We start from the raw sequence: 20,688 nt of genomic DNA, 5'->3' as shown, positions 1-20,688 counted from the left end.
AGAAGAAGAAGAAGAAGAAGAAGAAGAAGATGATGATGATGATAATGATGATACCCCGACTGATCAGCCTCTGACCTCTCACGCTACACCTTTCCAACCTACCTCGGGATCACCGTGCGTAAAAAGCGCAAGTTACGCTCTTTGCCGAACGAGAAGAAGGTAGGAGGCCCGTGGCGAAACAGCGTTCGGGCCCTCCGATTCTGATTGGTCAGAATCGAGGAACGGAGGCGGAGCAAAAGCTGCCCGGGCTGTCTATTCCCCTATCGGAGGCCAGGAAGGTAGGATGGGGGAGGCAGGGAAGGCGTCGTCCATTTTGGTTGATGGGAGGCAGGGAGTGTAGTGGGGGCCCCATCATCTGCGAGAGGATCGAGGTGCAGAAAAGGTGAGATGGGGTGTGTGTGATTTTTCTCAACCGTTTTGTGTGCGTGAGGAGGCGAACTAGAGGCATAACGAAGCAGATGATTTCACATAAACAAGGAGAACCAGGAGCGGTCGCGAGTGGTCTTCTGATGGGGCAGGACGGGGCTCTGAAAGGACGGGGCATTTCGTGTGTTTCAGTGAATGTTTTTCACACTCCGGCCAGGTGAAGTTCAGGTGTTTGGACTTCAACGCCCAGAATTCCCATCCCCGCCTTTATCTGGGGGTGCAACAGTCAACAAGATCCAGTTAAACACATAGGAGTAAATTTAAGCATTTCAGCACTCCGGAAGACGATATGCTAAAAATAAAATAAAATAGAATATAATAGAATTCTTTATTGGCCAAGTGTGATGGGACATATAAGGAATTTGTCTTTGGTGCATAAGCTCTCAGTGTACACATAAAGAAAAATAAAATAGAATACGTTCATCAAGAATCATAAGATACAACACTTAGTGATAGGTTACTAATAATCAAATTATACTAGGAAACAACTGAAACAATATAAATGTTAAAGATACAAGCAACATGGTTATAGTCATAAGTGGAAAGAGATAGGTACTAGGAAGGAAGAGAAGAATAATAGTAATACAGTTTTAGTAGATAATTTGACAGTGTTGTGTGGATTAGTTGTTGGAGCAGAGTGATGGCATGGCGGGGGGGGGGGGGGTAACTGTCCTTGTGTCTAGTTGTTCTGGTGTGCAGTGTCCTATTTTGAGGGTAGAAGTTGAAACAATTTATGTCCAGGATGTGGAGGGTCTGTAGATATTTTCACAGCCCTCTTTTTGACTTCAAATTGATATAAAAATACAGTAACCTAAGTTATACAGAGATATACAAGGGATTGTAATATATATAAAATCAATATTAAAACAAGTGCAGATACGACCTGAATAGTTCCTGAATCAGATTCCCTTTTTAATTCAATTGTTACTTGGAAATACCATTTTTTTCTTCAAAATTCCGCTTCAGGAGGAGAATATTGGTAGTTCTTTCTTTTCTGCACCTTGCTACATCTTATTTTCTTCTGGAATTCTGCCTCCAGACTCACAAAATAGCCTTATTTTTGGTTGGGTCAAATCTGACTTTTGCTTAAGAGAAAATATGTATTGGGTACTTGTATATCTAAAGTGTTTGGCAAAGAAAACTGACAAAGTATTTGAAATACAATCAATCCCATTTTACACAAAACTGAAAGGAATAGAGCTTAATATTGTCAATATATATGGGGAGTGAGAAACTGGAATATCTGATTTTGGGGAAATGGTGGATCCAGATTTTAAGAAATGTGAAATGCACTTTTAATCATCTAGGCAGGATCATTTTAATATAATGCTTAAGGCATCAGGTTAGAAACTAGAAGATTCTTGAGTTCTAACTTCACCTTAGTTATGAAGCTACCTGAGTAACCTTGGGCTATGTAATCTATCAGCCCTTGGAAGAAGGTAATGGCAAGCCATTTCTAAAAACCTTACTACAAAAATTGCAGACTAATTCAGGCAGTTGCCAGAGTGAACTCAGCACACAAACATAAATCTAGGAATGAAGTTAATTCGTCATAATTAGTGATTATTGGACTCCTCAAATAATGTTTATTAAAAATTGGATATCAGATGCCCTGTGTTAATGTCACAGCTCTCTTATTTGCTGATGTTTTTGGCTTCAAATAATTATATATGTTAACACAATTTGTTGAACATATAGCCGTTTATGTGTGTGCACGTATAGATTCAAGAGATATTCTCTTATCAATTTTTAAAAATATGTTTAGTAAAATGAAAATATAGAGCAATATGGTGTAGATTTATAATATATGATTACGCTTTTTATATTAATATTATATGGATCTAGTATTTTTCTTTTCCTTTCAGTTCACTTTAATCACTATTATGAATTTGTTTTTTGATTGGGTAATCTCTGTTCTATTTTTTCTTGTGCTAATTCTTAACTTTTACCAAAAAGAAAGATGGGAAAAAGTTGCCAAGGAAGTTGCAGTCTTATGAAGGCTGGGATGCTATTCCCAACAGTTTATTATAAAAATTCTGTCCTATAATTTGATGAAAAGTTTCTCTAGATATGAGACCCTGTTTGTTATATTTGGACTGTGAAATCAAGTCTGGATAAAAAGATTTGCAATTAAACTTTTAGATCTCGTGAAGCAATTGTGTTGTGATATAAACCATGTTGGTTCTAAATCAGGGTCCTGGCTCAAAAAATTGCTCAGAGGAATTCAAGAAAGGAAGATGAGCGTAGAAGCTGTTGATCGGGAGGCAGCCACATCTAGCCGACCATGCACTCCCCCACAGACTTCCTGGTTTGAGTTCCTGCTAGAAGAGTCTCTGCTGGAGAAACACCTGAAAAAAGCTTCCCCTGGTAAATAAGACTGTTGTTCAGAGCTAAAACTTCTATTTTCTTAAATTATTGCAGATGATAGAGGAGGCCATTCTGTGGGGCTTATTAGGATTCTTATTAAATTTTGTAGCATTCCTCTTTTATCCAATGATGAAATAAAAGCAATAGTAGGTATTTGCTTACCCTTACTTGCACTTAAATCTTCTTCAAGGTCCACACCACATAATGTATTGGATTTTGTATGTGTACTAGTATCTATAAAAATAAATATATATATTTGCTTGAATATGACAATAACATAATTAGTAAGTGACAGTAAAATCAGTGACATCAATGTTTTCACGAAGTTTTCTTTTAGACCAAAATGATACCTACCATATTTTTCGGAGTATAAGACGCATCCAGGTTTTGAAGAGGCAGTTTTTTTAAAAAGTAAGTAGGTAGATAGAGAGCGAGAGAGAGAGAGAGAAATACAGTAGTAGGTAGGGAGAGAGAGAGAGTAGTTAGGTAGGTAGATAGATAAAGGGATAGAGAGAGAGAGAGAGAAATAAAAAGAGAGAGAAATACAGTAGGGAGGGAGGGAGAGAGTGTAGCTAGGTAGAGGGATAGAGAGAAATAGAGATAGAGAAATACAGTAGATAGGTAGGGAGAGAGAGTAGGTAGGTTGGTAGGTAGAGGGATAGAGAGAAAAATAGAGAGAGAGAAATACAGTAGATATGTAAGGAGAGAGAGAAATACACTAGGTAGGTAGGGAGAAAGTGTGTGTAGATAGGTAGGAAGAAGGATAGAGAGAGAAAAATAGTGATATATATATGGAGAGAGAAATACAGTAGATAGGTAGGGGAGAGAGAAAGAGAAATACAGTAGGTAGATAGGGGGAGAGAGAGTAGGTAGATGTTTCCAGGTGTATTTATCCATGTGCTGGAAAAGGAAATCGCTGACAACCAGTAGCACCTAAAACTTTGTTTCTGCTGGCACAGCACTTAACCAATGTAATTCTCATCAACCACACTAACTAAACAGCTTTCCGGGGGTAAAAAAAAGTTTTTGCACTCTGCAAACCTCCCCAAAACAGCCCGTCTTTCGTGAAAACGGGCTCGTTTTTTTTCCAAATAAAAGGCATGAATAGCCTTGGGGGGGCTTGCAGAGTGCTCCTGAGGGGTGGGGTGAGGGTCAAAAATGAGCAAAAAACGGCTCATTTTTTGAAAAATGGGCCTTTTTTGTCAGAAAAATTGCATGCATAGTCTTATGGAGGCTTATAGAGTGCTGCTGGGGGCTGGGGGGGGGGGGCAAAAAAACGCCTGTTTTTCACTCATTTCTGCCCTCCCCGGCTCCCAGGAGATCTCTGAAAGCCTCCATAAGGGTATGCATGGCCATTTTGGTAAAAGGGGCGGGGCTTCAGGAGGCAAAAAATGCTGTATTCAGTGTATAAGACGCACCCAGATTTTCAGCCTTTTTTTAGAGGAAAAAAGGTGTGTCGTATACTTCGAAAAATATGGTATATGTATAATGTTTCTTTAAAAGTTGCTTGTTTACTTTTCATTTATTTGCTTCCCCATAAAATACACTGCATATTTTAAACGTTTTTTTTCTTGGCAGATCCTTCACCAGTCCAACTAATTGTTCAGTTTTTGGAGCAGGCTTCCAAACCTTTGGTCAATGAACAGAATCAAGTTCAGCCTCCCCCTGATAATAAGAGAAACCACATTTTAAAATTACTTGCTCTAAAGGTTGCAGCACATTTAAAGTGGAATTTGGATGTACTGGAAAAAAGGTATCAGTTGACTTCTTGGATAAAATTGTTTATTATGTCATTATTATTATTATTATGTCACAGTAAAAAGTATTAATTTTCACATTGTCTAAATAAATAGTATTTTGAAGTTTCCATTTCAAAGACACACATACTAGAAATTCAATCTCGAGACATATTAATCATTGATAATCGTGATGAATAATCAAGAAACTACAGTAAGTTTGTACTCCCATAGGAGAAGAGCTGGGAAAGATGTTTGCTACTCTGGTTTTCCAGCTTTCAGGTTATATATGCAATAAAAATAGCAAAAGGACTGCATTGAAATCTTAATGGTTTTTGTTTTGGTAATATTCTGTAACAAAGTAAGAGCTGATCTATGTAACTTCAATTGTTTTATTTTATTTTTTAGTTTATCTGTCCCTGTATTGAACATGCTATTAAATGAACTGTTGTGCATCAGTAAGGTTCCTCCTGGAACTAAACACATTGATATGGACCTTGCCTCTTTACCCCCAACCACTGCAATGGCTATATTGCTCTACAACAGATGGTAAGATTTTATTTTTCTTGTAAATTCTTTACTAGAAGGAAGTGTTAAGATCAAATAAATCCCATTCTACTTGTGAGGCTTATAAGTGATACGTGCACACTAGATAGATTTTTTTTCTTTTTGATTAGCTGTCACACAAATAAATCAATAATTATATTTGCCTATCATTCTTAGCCTGGCAAAAGAATAAGCTGTGAAACGAATAAGCTAGCTGGTTTCTAATGTCTCTTCCTTTGAAATTGTTTAGAGCATCAGTTGATTACAGATCCTGATTCATAAAAATGACAACTTAAAAATTTGATAAATTGAAATTAAGCCTTGTTTTATTTCTATGTAATCCCAACTAGAAGATTGAAGAATCAGTGAAAATTTTTCAGCCTTCTGCTGTCATATATGCACTAGCTTTAATTTTTAAAATAAGCCCTGATAAATAATGCTGATATCACAATAATTCTCTATTCAGTGCTAACAGTTTTGCTTTTTTTTTAAAAAAAAAAATAGGGCTATCAGAACCATAGTCAACAGTAGTTTTCCTGTCAGACTGGCAAAACCTGGTCCACCTCAGTTGAATGTGTAAGTCTGTTTATCTGTTTCAGCCTAAACCTGTCTGAACAAAATAATATATATTAAACTTGTTTGATACTTTAATACTTGTAATTGGCTATCTGATCAATTGAAGTCTTATAGTTGTGATGGCAAACCTATGGCATGCTTTCCACGGGTGGCACGTGGAACTCTTTCTGCAGGCACACGAGCCGTCGCCCCACCGTGCATACACATGTGCCTCCCACCGGCCAGATGATTTTCAAGTCTCTGCTGGGCCATTTGTGGTCCAGGAGGCTTCTGGGAGACCTGCTAGGCCCAAAATGGGGCATGGGGGGGGGGAGCACAGGGGGTTGCACACATGTACGAGGGGCTGGAGGAGCATGGAGGGATACCTCACACATGTGCAGGGGGTGCCTGGCACATGGAGGGGAATTGCATTATGTGCGAGCACGCACACACTTTCGCACACACTTTCAGCACGCAAGGACAAAAAGATTAGCCATCACTGTCTTATAGCATATTTTTATAGTATGTATTAAAATATTTTTAGTGGAAAGAGGACAAAATCCCTAACTACAGCACATTTATGTAAAATAATTCTGATTCTCTTAGAACCGGGATGGCGAATCTATGGCACGTGTGCCACAGGTGGCATGCGGAGCCATTTGTCAGGGCACGTGAGGCGCTGCCCTGTCAGCTGGCCAATACGCATGCACACACTGGCCAGTTAAGTTGACCCTTTTTAAAAGCCATTTTTGCCCCACCCCCACCCCGGCTTCAGAGGCTTTATAGGAGCCTGGGGAGGGCGAAAAGAGCCTCCCCGGCCCCCCAGAGGCCCTCCGGAGGCTTCATGAGCTTCCCTGAAGTCTCCGGAGCACAAAAAACTGGCCCTATGGGCAAACCGGAAGTTTAGGAATGGACTTCTGGTTTACTTGGAGGGTCGTTTTAAGTGCAGGTTCCTGAAGCCTCCGGAGGGCCTCCGGGGAGAGTGGGGAGGCTTTTTTTCGCCCTCCCCAGGCTCCTATAAAGCCTCTGGAGCCTGGGGAGGGCGAAAAAAGGATGCAAAAAAAAATGGGGTCGCGCCTGTAGTGCGCACATGCACACTTGGGGGGATGCACATTGCATTATGGGTGCGGCACACTCGCGCATGACTCCTGCACTCCCCCCTCTTATGGCATGCAAGCCAAAAAAGGTTCGCCATCGCTGTCTTAGAACAAATACAATTTAGGCAAACTTATTGAAATAGCTTTCAGATTCAGTTTTCAATCTTGAAATGGGGTTTATTACAAAAAAATGTAAGGAAAAACATTTTGTTTCTTATTTATCTATCCATTTGTGGGTTCGTGTCAGTGTTGATCCCTGGTGATGGCCTAGAAAGTCCCTGCAGTTCCCTTGGAAAGATTCTGGAAGTGGTTTGCTTTGCCTCTTCCTAGGGCTGAAAGAGAGTGACTGGCCCCAAATCACCCAGCAGCCTTTATGTCTAAAGTGGGATTAGAAACCACCATCTCCTGGTTTCTATCTTGATGCCTTAACTATCGCACCAAACTGTATCTGTTGCATGCTGAACACATGAGCTATACTGGAAATCTAAATGGTGCAATAACTTGATATTGCATTGAATAATAACTTTACAATTGTTTTTGGCTTTTTTGTTTAGTATGAATCAGTTCCAACAAGAAAAGGAAGTCACAGATAACATTTTGAAAGTGGTAAGGGCTTTTCATTACGTTATCCACAATTAGAAGTTAGTTGATTCAATTATTCAGGAAAAGTGCTAACGTTAGGACTTTCCTCATATAAAAATGGCATTTGATATCTTTACTGTGACAATTGGAGCATCTTACTTCTAACTCCAACTCCATTGGATATGTTGAATTTGCGACGTTTATGTAAGAAATTTCTTTCAGAAATATTTTATACTTTTAGCCTTTTGACTTAATTCATATAATAGAGAAGAATCACATAATAAGGTAGAATAAGGATGTTTTGCAAGGAACTAGGCCACAAAATGATAGTTGCAGAACTGTGCAGTTTACTCCAGCATGTCTATCTGATTAGTATTGGTAGAGGAGAAGAAAAATCTATTTTATACACTCTCTCCCAAGGGCAAAATAGTGAAAACAACAGAGGTACAGTAGTTGTAATATGTATCATTCAAATTGCTCTGTAGAAACCTGAATCAAATTAGCGGTGGTAGAAATAATTGCTTATCTCATGAATTTCAGAGAGATCTAATTATATTTTCTTGCTCACAATGCCAAGTTGATCTGTTTATCTTTTAAACCATCTTTCCTAACAGGGAAAGATAAATTCTCTATTTAAAATAATTCATAAATTCATTTTTTGCAAGATTAGTAATAAGTGTTCTTCTCTTTGGTAGGACATTGTGGGTGTAGAAACTGCTTTATAAATACCTGTAAACTAAAACATTACCAAAAATAAATCTTCATTATAAAGAGATTTTCCTTTTCATGCAATTACAGGGTGATGATGATGAGCTTTCTCATTCCTAGCTTGGAGAATATTAAATGGTTATTATTTGGAGATAACTGAGTGTGTGAGATATTTGACCTGGGGATGATTGACATTTATTAGTGTGAAATTTGAGGTAGCTTGAATTAGAGAAGTACAGCATTTATCTTAAGTAATCAAAACAGCTGCTAATAACTAAACATTTGCATCCCTTTGGGTTGTTCCAGCTAAAAGAGCAGGCTGCTGATTCCATTCTGGTTTTAGAAGGAGCACTCAAATTAAACAAGGACCTTTACATTCACACAATAAGGACGTTAGATCTGCTAGCTATGGAACCTGGTATGGTTAATGGAGAGACAGAGAGTTCTACAGCCGGCTTAAGTATCAGCACCGAGGAAATGCAGTGCCAGGTAGGTTGATATTTGGTTTGAAGAGGTTGTTAAAATATGCAGGTGGTCCTCGACTTGATGATAGTTTGTATAACAATAGTTTTCAGTTAATGACAGCCTTGGAAAAAGTGAATTACGAGCTGTTTTTGAATTATGCCCATCACTAACCCCACGATCATGTGATTACAAGTTAATTTTTATTCATAAATAAAGAGGGCAATTGGCAAACAGTGTGCATTTACAGTAGTTGCATCCATACAGTCACCTGAGTAAGATTTGTGACCTTCCCAGCCAGTTTCCAACAATCAAAGTCAGTTGGGGAAGCCAGATTTGCTTAATGAACACATGATTTATTTAACAGCCATAGTAAAAAATGGTTGTAAAAAGGACTTGTTTAACAACCACATTATTTAGCAATCAAAATTCCAGTTGTACTGTAATTGTTATAAGTTGAGGACTATCTTCAATTGGGGATTCATAAATGAAATTCATTTTAAAACAATTCATGGTGCCATCAATAATCCTTGACATTCTATATTTGAAGATTGCATCAAATAGTTTCAAAACACCTTTCCAGTGTTTGGAAAACGTGAATAATAGTCAGTTTTACAATTGTTGTATTGTTTCAAGGCTGAATTATTTGCAAATGTTTGGAAACAGAAGGAAAGCACATCTTTAACATAGTAGGTAGGTAGGGCAAAGATTTTGTCTCTGATCATGAAATAGTTGCTTTAGGATTTCTTTTGGGGATTCCAACAGGATATTCTACTGTAATTTTTTTTTGGCTCTGTTTCAGGTATGCTACGATTTAGGGGCCATCTACTTCCAGCAAGGTTCCACAAACTTTGATTTGTATAGGAATGCCAGAGATAAATTTTTTAGAACCAAGGAATTGATTTCAAAGGTGAGTAAAGAAAGAAATGAATCCTACTTTTACAGAAAATAGAAAGCTATCTAGAAGCTTCATTGCAAATTTCAAGAAAGTGCCTATTATTTCACAAGACTGGCTAATTCTCAGATTACTAGAAGATAAAGACATTTGTTCAAGCTACCGTATTTTTTTGGAGTATAAGCCACACCAAGGTTTTGAAGAGGCAATTTTTTTTTAAACTCTGCAAACCTCCCCAAATTTTTTTTTCAAAAAAAGAGCATGATTAGTCTTTAGGAGGGTTCTAGATTGCTCCGGGGGGGGGGGGGGGGCAGAAGAGAAAAAAATGGCCTGTTTTTCACCAAAAAAGGCATGGATAGCCTTTAGGAGACTTATAGAGTGCTGCTGGGGGCATCTCTGCCCTCCCTAGCCCCCAGGAGCTCTCTGAAAGCTTCCATAAGGCTATGCATGGCCATTTTGGTGAAGTGGGCAGGGTTTCGGGAGGCCAAAAATGCTATATTCAGTGTATAAGACGCACCCAGATTTTCAGCCTCTTGTTTGCGTCTTATACTCTGAAAAATACAGTAGTAATCTTTCCATTATTGTGATTTTGTTTCCTTTTAAACTAGTAGGATGTTTTAAATTGTTATACATAACAAAGTTATACTATGTTGCAAACTGACCTGGTATCTTTTAGAAGAATGATGGTAAATAAATACTGATAACAACGACAACAACATTGTAATGATTCTTGGAAAATTATCACACCTGTTTCCATAGGCATTTGAGAAACAAGCCTCTATGAAAGATGTTTGCCTTGAAGAATAAAATGTTGGAAGTGTTGTTACATTTTTACAACTTTGATAACATTGTATTTTCTAGATTGACTCATCACTTCATTGCATGATAGATGAAAAGAGGCTAGCTGGTTACTGCCAAGCTTGTGGAGTTCTTGCCCCTTCTGACAGTAGTTCACAACCATCAACTCCCTACAGTCAAATTCATAGCTGCCTAAGATCTGGCAATTACCAGGTAAACTGCCTGCACAGCAGGCAATGCTCTTGTAGCTGTCATTAAGATATCATTATATCACCACTGTCAAGTCAAGTCTTCATAAACTCAGGGCTGTTAAAAGCATTTATATATCTTGATCCTTGAAGTAGATACTGCATCTTTTATTGTAAGATCTTTAGCCATTTGCTTGTGTTATTCAAAGAAGGCAGATTAATATTATTATTATTTATTTATCATTTTTATATACAAATTTATATTGCCTCCTATTTGCCCTTGGCGACTCAAGGCAGCAATATAATATTCATTTCTCAAAGTCATTCCAAATAATTATTGAAGGGTTGAGCATAGCTTCTGTTGATTGGTTAACATTAGGGGGGGTGTCCTTGTTATTGATTCTGTTTCTGGACCATCTTTCTTCCAAGGAACTTAGGACATCTTCACAACAAATCTGTGATGTGTATTAGGCAAAACCAAATTGACAGCTCAACAGTGAATTGATGGTGTAAAGCTTTTGTTTCCATATGAACTCTCTTTTCGCTGCTTTGCAGGTCTGAAGTTGAAGGACATGCATTTTGATTTAAAACATGTAAGCAGTGCCTATGTTTGTGTTCTAGGAACTGGTGAAGATTTTCCTTGAAGACAACCAAATGCCCACTTTACCAATTCAGTTCAGACAGTCGGTGTTAAGGCAGCTCTCCCAGAAGGCTCAACAAGGGTGAGGCATAAATTGAAAGAGATAACTGCTTTGACCCCCATCTATTAATTAGTTGTCAAGCTAGCAGAGTAGATAGAGTTCTGAGCAACCTCTGCCTTTGAGTTGATTGCTTCAGTCTTAGTAATAAACTTGACACTGGATAATTTTGTCTGAATTCTGCTTGTTACATGGAATGGTATATCACAAAGGCCTGACCACCAAGACTGCTTAAGTTTAAAAAAAATATTTTGTGACTTTAATACATGTCTTGAAAGTATACAAACAGTAATTACGAAACCAGAATATAGCTGTGAAACAACTTTGTTATGATGAAAAGTGCTGAAAAAATATCGGTATCTATACTGAATTGTATACTGGGTGGTGCATAATACCATTTTAGTAAACTTGTGCTCTCAATCAAGAAAGTGATATTTAGATATCATTGTCAAGAACTTTTGCTAAATACAGTTTCTGATAATCCTATTGTTATCTCCCAAAGAAAATGGAGTGAATGGCTTCATGTTGTTCATAAATGGCAAATATTAGAACAAGTATATAAATTTGTATACCTTTAGTAAATAAGGTGGGAAAGTGGAGAAATTTTAAGAAGTTAGTAAAAAGACAATAATAGTAGGCTGTTGCAAGAAATCAATGTTTGAGAGAAAAGAGAGAAAAGTGGCAGAGGATAAGAGTGTCCTGCATTCCACCACTATATGGAAATGAAAATTGGGTATATCTGGATGCAATATGAATAGGTAATTTAAAGAATGTGCTGTGGTAAAAGAGGAAGAGATAAAATCGAGAATGAAGGAGATTTGAATGAATGTAAAATACCAAAGTAAATGACCACTGTATACACACACACATGTATGTATTCACACACAGACACGCAAAATGTTTATCTTTATATACATAAAGATAAAGAGAATGAATGAATATTAAAATGTAGTGGAGATATACAAAGAAAGAGTGATAGATCAAGATCTAGAAAAAGATTGAAGAAAATTGTCACCAGATGCAGTCAAAAGGAGATAGGTGGAAAGTTTCAAGAAGAGAAGGTGGTGTTCAAACCCAGAGAAAAAATAATAATTTACAAGGATAGAAAGTTAGGGAGAAGTACACTGGATGGTGTAGAATTTTTAAAAATTCTCTTTTCTTTCCTTTTTATGTTTTTTCTTATCTTAATTTCTTTGGCATGCTTTTCTTACCTGTTTCTGTGCTTTGTTTAATGTTACTTATCCTGTGGTATAATATATATTGCATATACATATTGCATATGTACAGTTGGTTGTTATACTAGGATATAAAAACAGTATCCTGACTTGGTCTTGTAAGTTTTTTGTGTGCCAATTTGCCTTGGTTTATTTTTTATTTTACACAGAGATGAAGTTCTTGATGAAGTATATTTCAAGGTTTGTGCATGCAACAGTATTTGTGATGTGATGCAGGGTCGGCCAGTTGGCGTCCAGTTTACCCAGATGCTTATTAGACCTACCAAAGAAAAAATAGACTTTCTCCTGGAGGTAAAAATATTCCCAATTTTAGATTTAACTATATACACATATGCACATACATGTACCTGTATTTCATTATTCATGTTTAATGTTCCTTTAAAAATCTGAAGACAAGCCTGCTATTTCTTTTAAAGGCATCTTTTAAGGCAGATTTTTTAATATCTCTAACTTGGCATGTTGCCTTTTTATAAGCTTCTAACTCATTTTAAGATTTTATCAAGGGGCTTTTTCTATATTTCTTATTTTGGTTAATTATTGGTGGGGATTATCAACATAACAGATTCGGATGTCTCAAGTTATACTAGTAGACAAATAAAAATCCATCAGTTGAAAGAAACATACGGCTGCATTATGTGAAATGAGACTTTTCTCCTTCCTCCTCCATATACAATAAGCATTTTTTAACCCTTTGCTATTCTAGGGCTTATAAGTGTGGCTTTTCTAAGTTGTAACAAAAACTATATAGAGAAAATGCTTTGTTCATTCAAAAGATAGCTACATAATGATATCAACAACGTTCAAAAGAATATACACCATTCCAAAAAATGTATACTTTGTTTTTCTAAAGAGTTTGCTGGATTTTTCTTGCGATTTAATTATTCAATATTTAAACTTCTTAGGTCTGTTCAAAATCAATACGTGTAGAAAATGCATCAGAATCTTCAAAAAGAAAAATGGCTTATTTTCTAAAGTAAGTGATAAGAATTTATACTGTGTTAAAAATTAGACAGTAATTTTGTTGGTACAGGATAGCAAAACAATTCTGATGGCTTCTGAAGAGAGAACCATATAAGAGAAAATTAGAGAGGATATTTTGTTTTTGAAGGGGAAAAATATACTCACATGCATCTTATTAGTAGCTTATTAAAACAGCTACTTTTCCTACAATCATGCAGCTTTCATTAATATACTGTAGTTTTTGAACTATAACATGCTTTGGACTTTAAGATGCACCTAGCTTTTGGGGAGGAAATCAAGAAAAAAAAATCTTCCCCTGGCTCTACCTGCCAGCAATTTGCCTCCTTGCAGCAAACAGCTTCAGCACAGCCTGATTTAGCACAAACAGCTGATTGGCAGTTGTATCTGCCTCCTGGAATACCACCTATCAGCTGTTCCAGCTACGGGGATCACTGCCCATCGCCATTGCCACCTCTGAGCACCTCATTTTTGGTGTCTGTGCCACCACGCACCCTATTTTCAGCCTGTTGCAGGCGGCAGGAATAGGCAGCAGTGGCAATTCCTGCCGCCTGGAATGGGCCAAAAATGGGCCCACGGAGGCAAATTGCTGGCAGGCAGAGGTGGGGGTCGGCGGGTGGGCAGCATTTGCTGTTTAAGACACACATTTCCACCCACTTTTGGAGGTGAAAATAGTGTGTCTTATAGACTGAAAAATACGGTAATCTGAGGAAGTGATGTGATTGAATTGGAAGTGTGATTCATTGTAAGATATCTATGTTAAGAATTCATTGATAGATGAATTTCTTAAGTCTTATTAACCCAACAAACTGAAGAAAGAAGTTGTCATTTCTTTTTCCACAAACATTTGCCTTTAATTCTGTGCAGGAATCTGTGTCTGGGTTTGGAAGATCTCCAGTTTGTCTTCATGATTTCCTCCCATGAGCTCTTCATAGCTTTATTGAAAGATGATGAACGAAAACTGCTCATTGATCAGATGAGGAAAAGGTCACTTCGAGTCAATTTAGGCACTAAGCTGATAACTTCATTTTATGATATTCCAGGTAGTTTCTCCCACTCCGTTCAATTATTCACATTTTTTTTAGTGGTGGAATATAAAATTACAGTAAAAATATTTTTACTGTTTTCAGCTAATGCAGCTTGTTGCATTGACATGGTGTTTTTTTAACAGTTACATGATTATACATATTTTTATTGACCATGGTTAATCTTTCTATACTTCAAAAAAAGGAGTATTTATAGCTTAGTATTGGATATCAAGCCTACGGGTTATTTAACTTCTTTTACTGATTAGTTTTCCTTGTAAGCAAACACCTGACAGGAACACCTCTAAATTTATAGCTATTGCAATGAAATGCTTTTCTGCTTGTTTTCCCTGCTATTATTAGGAGGATCAGTATATAAATCAGTGCAATCTTTTAGACTTGAAATGGTGGTCATGTAACTTTTTCAGGCTTGCCTCACCTAGAACCCTTGGAAAGAATGACCCTCAACTTCATTTGATTGAAGGGATAGGTTCTTTTACTAGGATTAGTGGTTGCAAACAAAGCAAGACTAGAACTGAGGTCTCCTGCACAAAGACTACAAAGTTTTCCCCTTTGTGGCTTTCCCCTTGACCAAATCGTCATTGTCCAACAGCATGCTGGTGCATTGTTTTGGGAACCGCTCTGATGAACGCATCCTGCAATGGTTTTGCATTTTTCCCCATGCCAGGTGTCCTCAAAGCGGCTGGATCAATCCAGTTTAACATGTTTAGTTCCTGTCACAGCTACTCCCTCCCCCCATACATGGATCTACTGTTGTTTTGACCTGCTGCACATCTCCCCCCCTCCCCACTTATTGAAGATCTTCCAAGGCTCCAACCTAAGTCCAGTCGAGGAGAAGCCCCCATCTGATGGGGGAGGGGAACACAATGAGATAAAGAGGGTACTGGACTCAAGATGTTTTAAGGGGAAATTACAATGTTTAGTGCAGTGTAAAAGGTATCCCTCAGCTGATGCAAAGTGGGTAGGTTCCCACAATTACAGTGCAGACAAATTAGTTAGAAGGTTTTATGCAAAATACCCTCAGCGACTCTTTGATTGGAACCTTCTTACTAGTTTGACTGACATTGAGGGCACCTACACCCTCCCTTTACTGCTTTGAACTCCCTCCCTCCACTTATGGCTGGATGCTTAACAGAGTAGCAAAGATGGAAGCTCTGACAAACTTGTTCTTTTGCTTATTTTTCATCATTATAATTGGATAATGTATCTAGTTGGTCAAATGGAAAAGGCATAGGGAGAGACTGGGATTCTCTAAGACAGGGTTGTCAAACTCAATTTCATTGAGGGCTGTGTTTGACCTTGGGGGATTGCTTGTGTCCGTCCGTCCAGGGTGGGCATGGCCAACTTGATGTCACTTGTCGAGGCTCCATTTTTGGCCATGATGCCTCTTGCAACAGCCCTCCGCCAGCGAAAACAGAGATCTGTTTTTGCTAGCAGAGGCACAGTGGGCTGGTCCTTCACTGTTTCCAGAGTGGCTCCCAGGCCAGAGCTAAGCATCCCACGGACCAGATTTGGCCCGGGGGCATTGAGTTTGACACCACTACTCTAAGATAAGAAAGAGTACAAAGTGGCTCTGTGTTCTGACAAATTTCTCTAAGACCATGAACAAACCATTATTCTGTTTTGAGGTTCATGAAACAACAGTACAATAAGCATTCTGATACCCTTACATACAATTATGTATATACTCTGAAAAGTCCATTATCAATTTAATTTAATTTAGTTATTCAAAAGCAGTATGTCTTTAGAACATGTACATACAAAGTGTATTATCTACCTGCCTCCTGCCTTCAGACAGAAAATATAATGTTTTATTTACTATATTTTCCGGAGTATAAGACGCACCTCCCCCCCCCAAAGAGGGTGAAAATTTGGGTTTTATACATTGAATGTAACCCCACCCACCGACCCCAACCATTTGGCCTCTGCCTTCCAGCAGTTTGTCCCTTTGCAGCAAACGGGCTTCAATAAGCTATAGCAATCCCTGCAGCCTGTAACAGCTGATGATAGGGAGAAATTGAAAGCGAAGTGGCAAATTGCTGGGAGGCAGATTTTTTTTTCTCGTGCTAATCAGGCTGTTTGCTGCAAGGAGGTAAGCTAACAACTATAAATGCCTATGGAATGTTCAAATTATTAGACTTATTTTTAAAGACTCCTTTAGAGTCCCTAGGGAGTGGGCGGCATACAAATGAAGTAGCAAAGTTGCAAAGTATTATTATTCTAGACAACTTAACAAAATGAAGAAGCTTTTTAAAATAAATGCTTGATCTGAAGAGGCCCGATGCTATTGTTTTAAAAAGTGTTATTCTTTTAAATAGCAGAGAATAACTATACTTCCAGAAAGCACATCAATGTTAAGAGCATCTGTACAAGTATAGTCTGAAATATAACACTACAAACAGTGTGTATTGTCTGTACTATTTGTTGCAAGGAGGCAAATTGCTGAGAGGCAGAGGCAGATATTTTCCCCTTGTTTTCTTCCCCAAAATTTAGGTGCGTCTTATACTTCAGAGCATCTTATACTCCGAAAAATACGCTAATTGTGTCATCACATTAATTTCAGCCGGATATAATGCAAAGGTTAAGGTATCTCATTTCTTAACTTTTGAATGGATCTTGTCCATTCTTACACTTAATGGTCACTTATAAATTTCTCAGCAATAATTTTTTTTTCCAGCTTCGGCAAGTGTGAATATTGGTCAGTTGGAGCATCAACTTATTTTATCACTGGATCCTTGGAGAATCCGCCAGATTTTAATTGAATTACATGGTATGACATCTGAACGCCATTTCTGGACAGTTTCTAATAAGGTACTTTCTTTTCGTTAAAGATGAAGAATATACCGCAGTTTTCAGAGTATAAGACGAGCCTTTTTCCCTCAAAAAAGAGGCTGAAAATCTGGGTGCGTCTTATGCACTGAATACAGCATTTTTGGCCTCCCAAAACCCCGCCCCTTCACCAAAATGGCTGTGCATAGCTTGTAGGAAGCTTTTAGAGAAAATGGCCCGATTTTTGCTCAATTTTAAACCTCCCAGCCCCCAGGAGCACTCTATAAGCTTTCTAAAGACTATCCATGCCCATTTTTTTTAACGAAAAACGGGCCCGTTTTCACAAAAAAATGGGCCATTTTTTCCTCGTTTTTGCCCCCCCCCCCCCCGGAGCACTATGCAAGCCCCCTAAAGGCTATTCTTGCATTTTTTGGGGGGAAATCAGGGCCGTTTTTGCAAAAAAACCGGGCCATTTTTGGGAGGTTTGCAGAGTGAAAAAACTTTTATTTGCCTCTTCAAAACCTTGGTGCGTCTCATACTCCAAAAAATACGGTAATGATATGTGGTTAAAATTATGTAAAAATATAATAAATGTTTTTTTTCTAGTGGGAAGTTCCAAATGTTTATGGCAATGTTATCCTAGGAATTAAAGATAATTTGACTAGAGATTTGGTCTACATCTTGATGGCAAAAGGACTACATTGCAGTACAATTAAGGTGAGAAAGATTGCTTGTTGGTATTCTGAAAGGACACAAAGAAAAAATGTCTTGTAAATAAAATGCCATAATAGTATTTTGAATTTTGATTAAAAAAAGATGGCTTGTGCAAAAAAGATAATCTTATTACATGAATATGCAGACTATGGGTCTCTATAGTGTGAAAGATTAAATATATTTTAAAGATTACTTGTTTATTTCTCTTATTTTTCTCATTTCTTAGTTCTGTAGTTGTTGGCTTGCATTTTTAAAATACATCAGCACATGCTAAGAAAGACATAGGATTTGTCAGATGTCTCCTGAATGCAAGAGAAATTTAGAACTAAATTTGTGTGAACTGTAATAAGTAGTTGTATTGTAGAAAGTTTAAGATGTAAAATGCCACAAGCACCTGTCTTCTGCTATAATATCTCAGCATTGCTAATCATGTTTGTAAATATGACGACAACAACAAAACCTATTGCTTTTTGTTGCAGGATTTTGTCCATGTCAAGCAACTTTTTACTGCTTGCCTTGAACTTGTGACTGAGTTTTCTCCAAAGCTGCGCCAAGTTATGCTGAATGAAATGCTACTTCTGGACATCTATACCCATGAAGCAGGAGCAGGACTTTCTGGAGAACGGCCTCCCTCTGACTTGATCAGCAGAGTTCGAGGATACTTAGAAATGAGGGTGCATGGTAAGAACCTTCAGGTTAAGTACATGGCAAGATTTCTATCTTTGGCAAGATTTTATTTCTTTATATCCCACCTTTATAGTTGTTTTTTTATAAATAACTCAAAGCAGCAAACACACAACTTCTATTCCTCCCATCAACAATCCTGTGAAATGGGTTGGGCTGAGAATGAGTGACTGGGCCAGCTGGCTGTCATGCCTAAGACGGGATTAGAACTCACTCTTAACCATTAGACCAAACTGGCTCTATTAAGAGTTATTAGTATTTAAGTATGGTAGTTGTATTCAGTAGTAGTTATAGTTCTTCTTACAATTGCATTTTTTGTCTGCTGGCAAGTTATAATGCTACGTTGTTGTTAGTTGCGAAGTCGTGTCTGACCCATGGACAACGCTCCTCCAGGCCTTCCTGTCCTCTACCATTCTGACTGCTTTGGTGACTCCATCCAGCCACCTCATTCTCTGTCGTCCCATTCTTCTTTTGCCCTTAATCGTTCCCAGCATTAGTCTTTTCTCCAGTGAGTCCTTCGTTCTCTTTCCCCATATACCGTATGCACAGTACCAAAATTGTAGTATGAACACTTCCCCTCCCTCCATCAGAGTTTTTCCTAACTTTATTTCACTTCCAGCCCATCTATAAGACATCCTTAAACCACCTTAGTTGTATTGGTGCTATAATAGTAGTCTCACTTTGCTTGAGTAACTGGCCAGGTTCAGGATGCATCAGATCTGATCTGCTTTGGTGCCTGTTGGCAGCACAATCAGGTAATTGATGGGAGAACAAGATCCATTGGCTACTTCATGCTGGGGCAGATAGGTCCTTTTTCTCTAGGGTTAAATTGACTTGCAGAGATTTTTTGTCTGCTGGCAAGTTATAATGCTACGTTGTTGTCAGTTGCGAAGTCGTGTCTGACCCATGGACAACGCTCCTCCAGGCCTTCCTGTCCTCTACCATTCTGACTGCTTTGGTGACTCCATCCAGCCACCTCATTCTCTATCCTCCCATTCTTCTTTTGCCCTTAATCTTTCCCAGCATTAGTCTTTTCTCCAGTGAGTCCTTCGTTCTCATTAGGTGGCCAAAGTATTTGAGTTTCCTCTTCAGGATCTGGCCTTCCAAAGAGCAGTCAGCCGTCTTTAATGCTACATTAATGCTGATTAATGGTTTCCCATACATAGAATTGTATATTCTAGCTATCCCTGTTTATGGCTCATGAGCTACAAAGATAATTGGTGTTACTTCCCTAATCCATATATTGTGCCTTGGCACTTTCCTCCTCCTCCTCATCTCTATTTCCCATTTCATATAGACCATAAAAGTTCTCTTAAAAGCAAGTAAGTGTTCATAAATTTGTTAACTGCTTTCAACTTTCTGGCATGTAATTTTTGTACGGAACCATCTGATCAGTTTCTGTTTCAAAATCCATTGTAGATATTCCTCTTCGACAAGTTGTAGCAGAGGAATGTGTTGCCTTTTTGTTAAACTGGCAGGAGAACGAGTACTTAACTATGCAAGTTCCACATTCATTGGTACAAAATAATCCTTATGTGAAGGTAAGGCATAGTTTTTTATTGGTTACTAAATTGAGGAATCCTGAACAGTCTTCTAACTTGCTTGCTGTATATGTTAAGGTGTAATTTAGTAGCAGTATTCAGTAGTCTGATCCAAAATGAGCAGTGGTAGTTTAGATCTAAACTGTCACTGGTATCTTAAAAGAAGCTGCACTTTTTTGTGTGTCAATTCACAAGTAGCTGATCGGAAGTAGTCATCTCACAGATGGAGAAGAGTCTGTGCCAGATCAAAAGCACTCTTGTTCACTTTGGATCCAAATATTATGGATCCCTATAACTTGTTTTCCCAGAGTGCTTGCTTTTTCTAGCTGTACTGATTGCTACTCTGTTTGGTAAAATATTTGCATTTGCAAATAACACTTCTCTGTGGCCATTCACAATTGGTTCTGTAGTAGGAATACCAGAGAGCTTGTAGCATAAAACATTAGGTATTTATATATGGGGGACAGATGGCTCAGCAGTTAAAGTTGCTGAGCTTGTCAGCTGACACCCAGGATTCAAGACCTGAGTGCCGCGTGATGGGATGAGTTCCTGTTACTTGCCCCAGCTCCTGCCCATCTACCAGTTCAAAAGCATGCAAATGCAAGTAGATAAAGAGGTACCACTGGTGAGAAAGTAACAGTATTCCATGTACTTTGTATAGTC

General features: G+C 38.1%; 1 protein-coding gene across 2 annotated transcripts in view; it reads left to right on the top strand.

The window, feature by feature from the left end:
• The first annotated feature begins 260 nt into the window (after positions 1-260).
• INTS8 (integrator complex subunit 8) overlaps positions 261-20,688 on the top strand; it is a 28,475-nt gene continuing 8,047 nt past the window's right edge. For both annotated transcript variants that reach the window (XM_014069890.2, XM_087706847.1), the window contains exons 1-17: positions 261-382; positions 2,620-2,793; positions 4,372-4,546; positions 4,938-5,078; positions 5,580-5,651; positions 7,282-7,333; positions 8,324-8,506; positions 9,282-9,389; positions 10,236-10,385; positions 10,982-11,082; positions 12,443-12,584; positions 13,196-13,266; positions 14,139-14,314; positions 16,995-17,128; positions 17,693-17,803; positions 18,280-18,481; positions 19,904-20,025. In XM_014069890.2, coding sequence (XP_013925365.2) covers positions 2,664-2,793; positions 4,372-4,546; positions 4,938-5,078; positions 5,580-5,651; positions 7,282-7,333; positions 8,324-8,506; positions 9,282-9,389; positions 10,236-10,385; positions 10,982-11,082; positions 12,443-12,584; positions 13,196-13,266; positions 14,139-14,314; positions 16,995-17,128; positions 17,693-17,803; positions 18,280-18,481; positions 19,904-20,025 — 2,070 coding nt within the window. In that variant the 5' untranslated portion in view covers positions 261-382; positions 2,620-2,663. The remainder of the gene's footprint in view (positions 383-2,619; positions 2,794-4,371; positions 4,547-4,937; positions 5,079-5,579; positions 5,652-7,281; positions 7,334-8,323; positions 8,507-9,281; positions 9,390-10,235; positions 10,386-10,981; positions 11,083-12,442; positions 12,585-13,195; positions 13,267-14,138; positions 14,315-16,994; positions 17,129-17,692; positions 17,804-18,279; positions 18,482-19,903; positions 20,026-20,688) is intronic.

This window comes from Thamnophis sirtalis, unplaced genomic scaffold (assembly GCF_051295495.1).
Source record: "Thamnophis sirtalis isolate CommonGarterSnake01/CBP01778 unplaced genomic scaffold, rThaSir2_p1.2 scaffold_2, whole genome shotgun sequence".
NCBI classification, from domain to species: Eukaryota; Metazoa; Chordata; class Lepidosauria; order Squamata; family Natricidae; genus Thamnophis; species Thamnophis sirtalis.
This window is presented reverse-complemented; position numbering and strand designations above follow the sequence as displayed.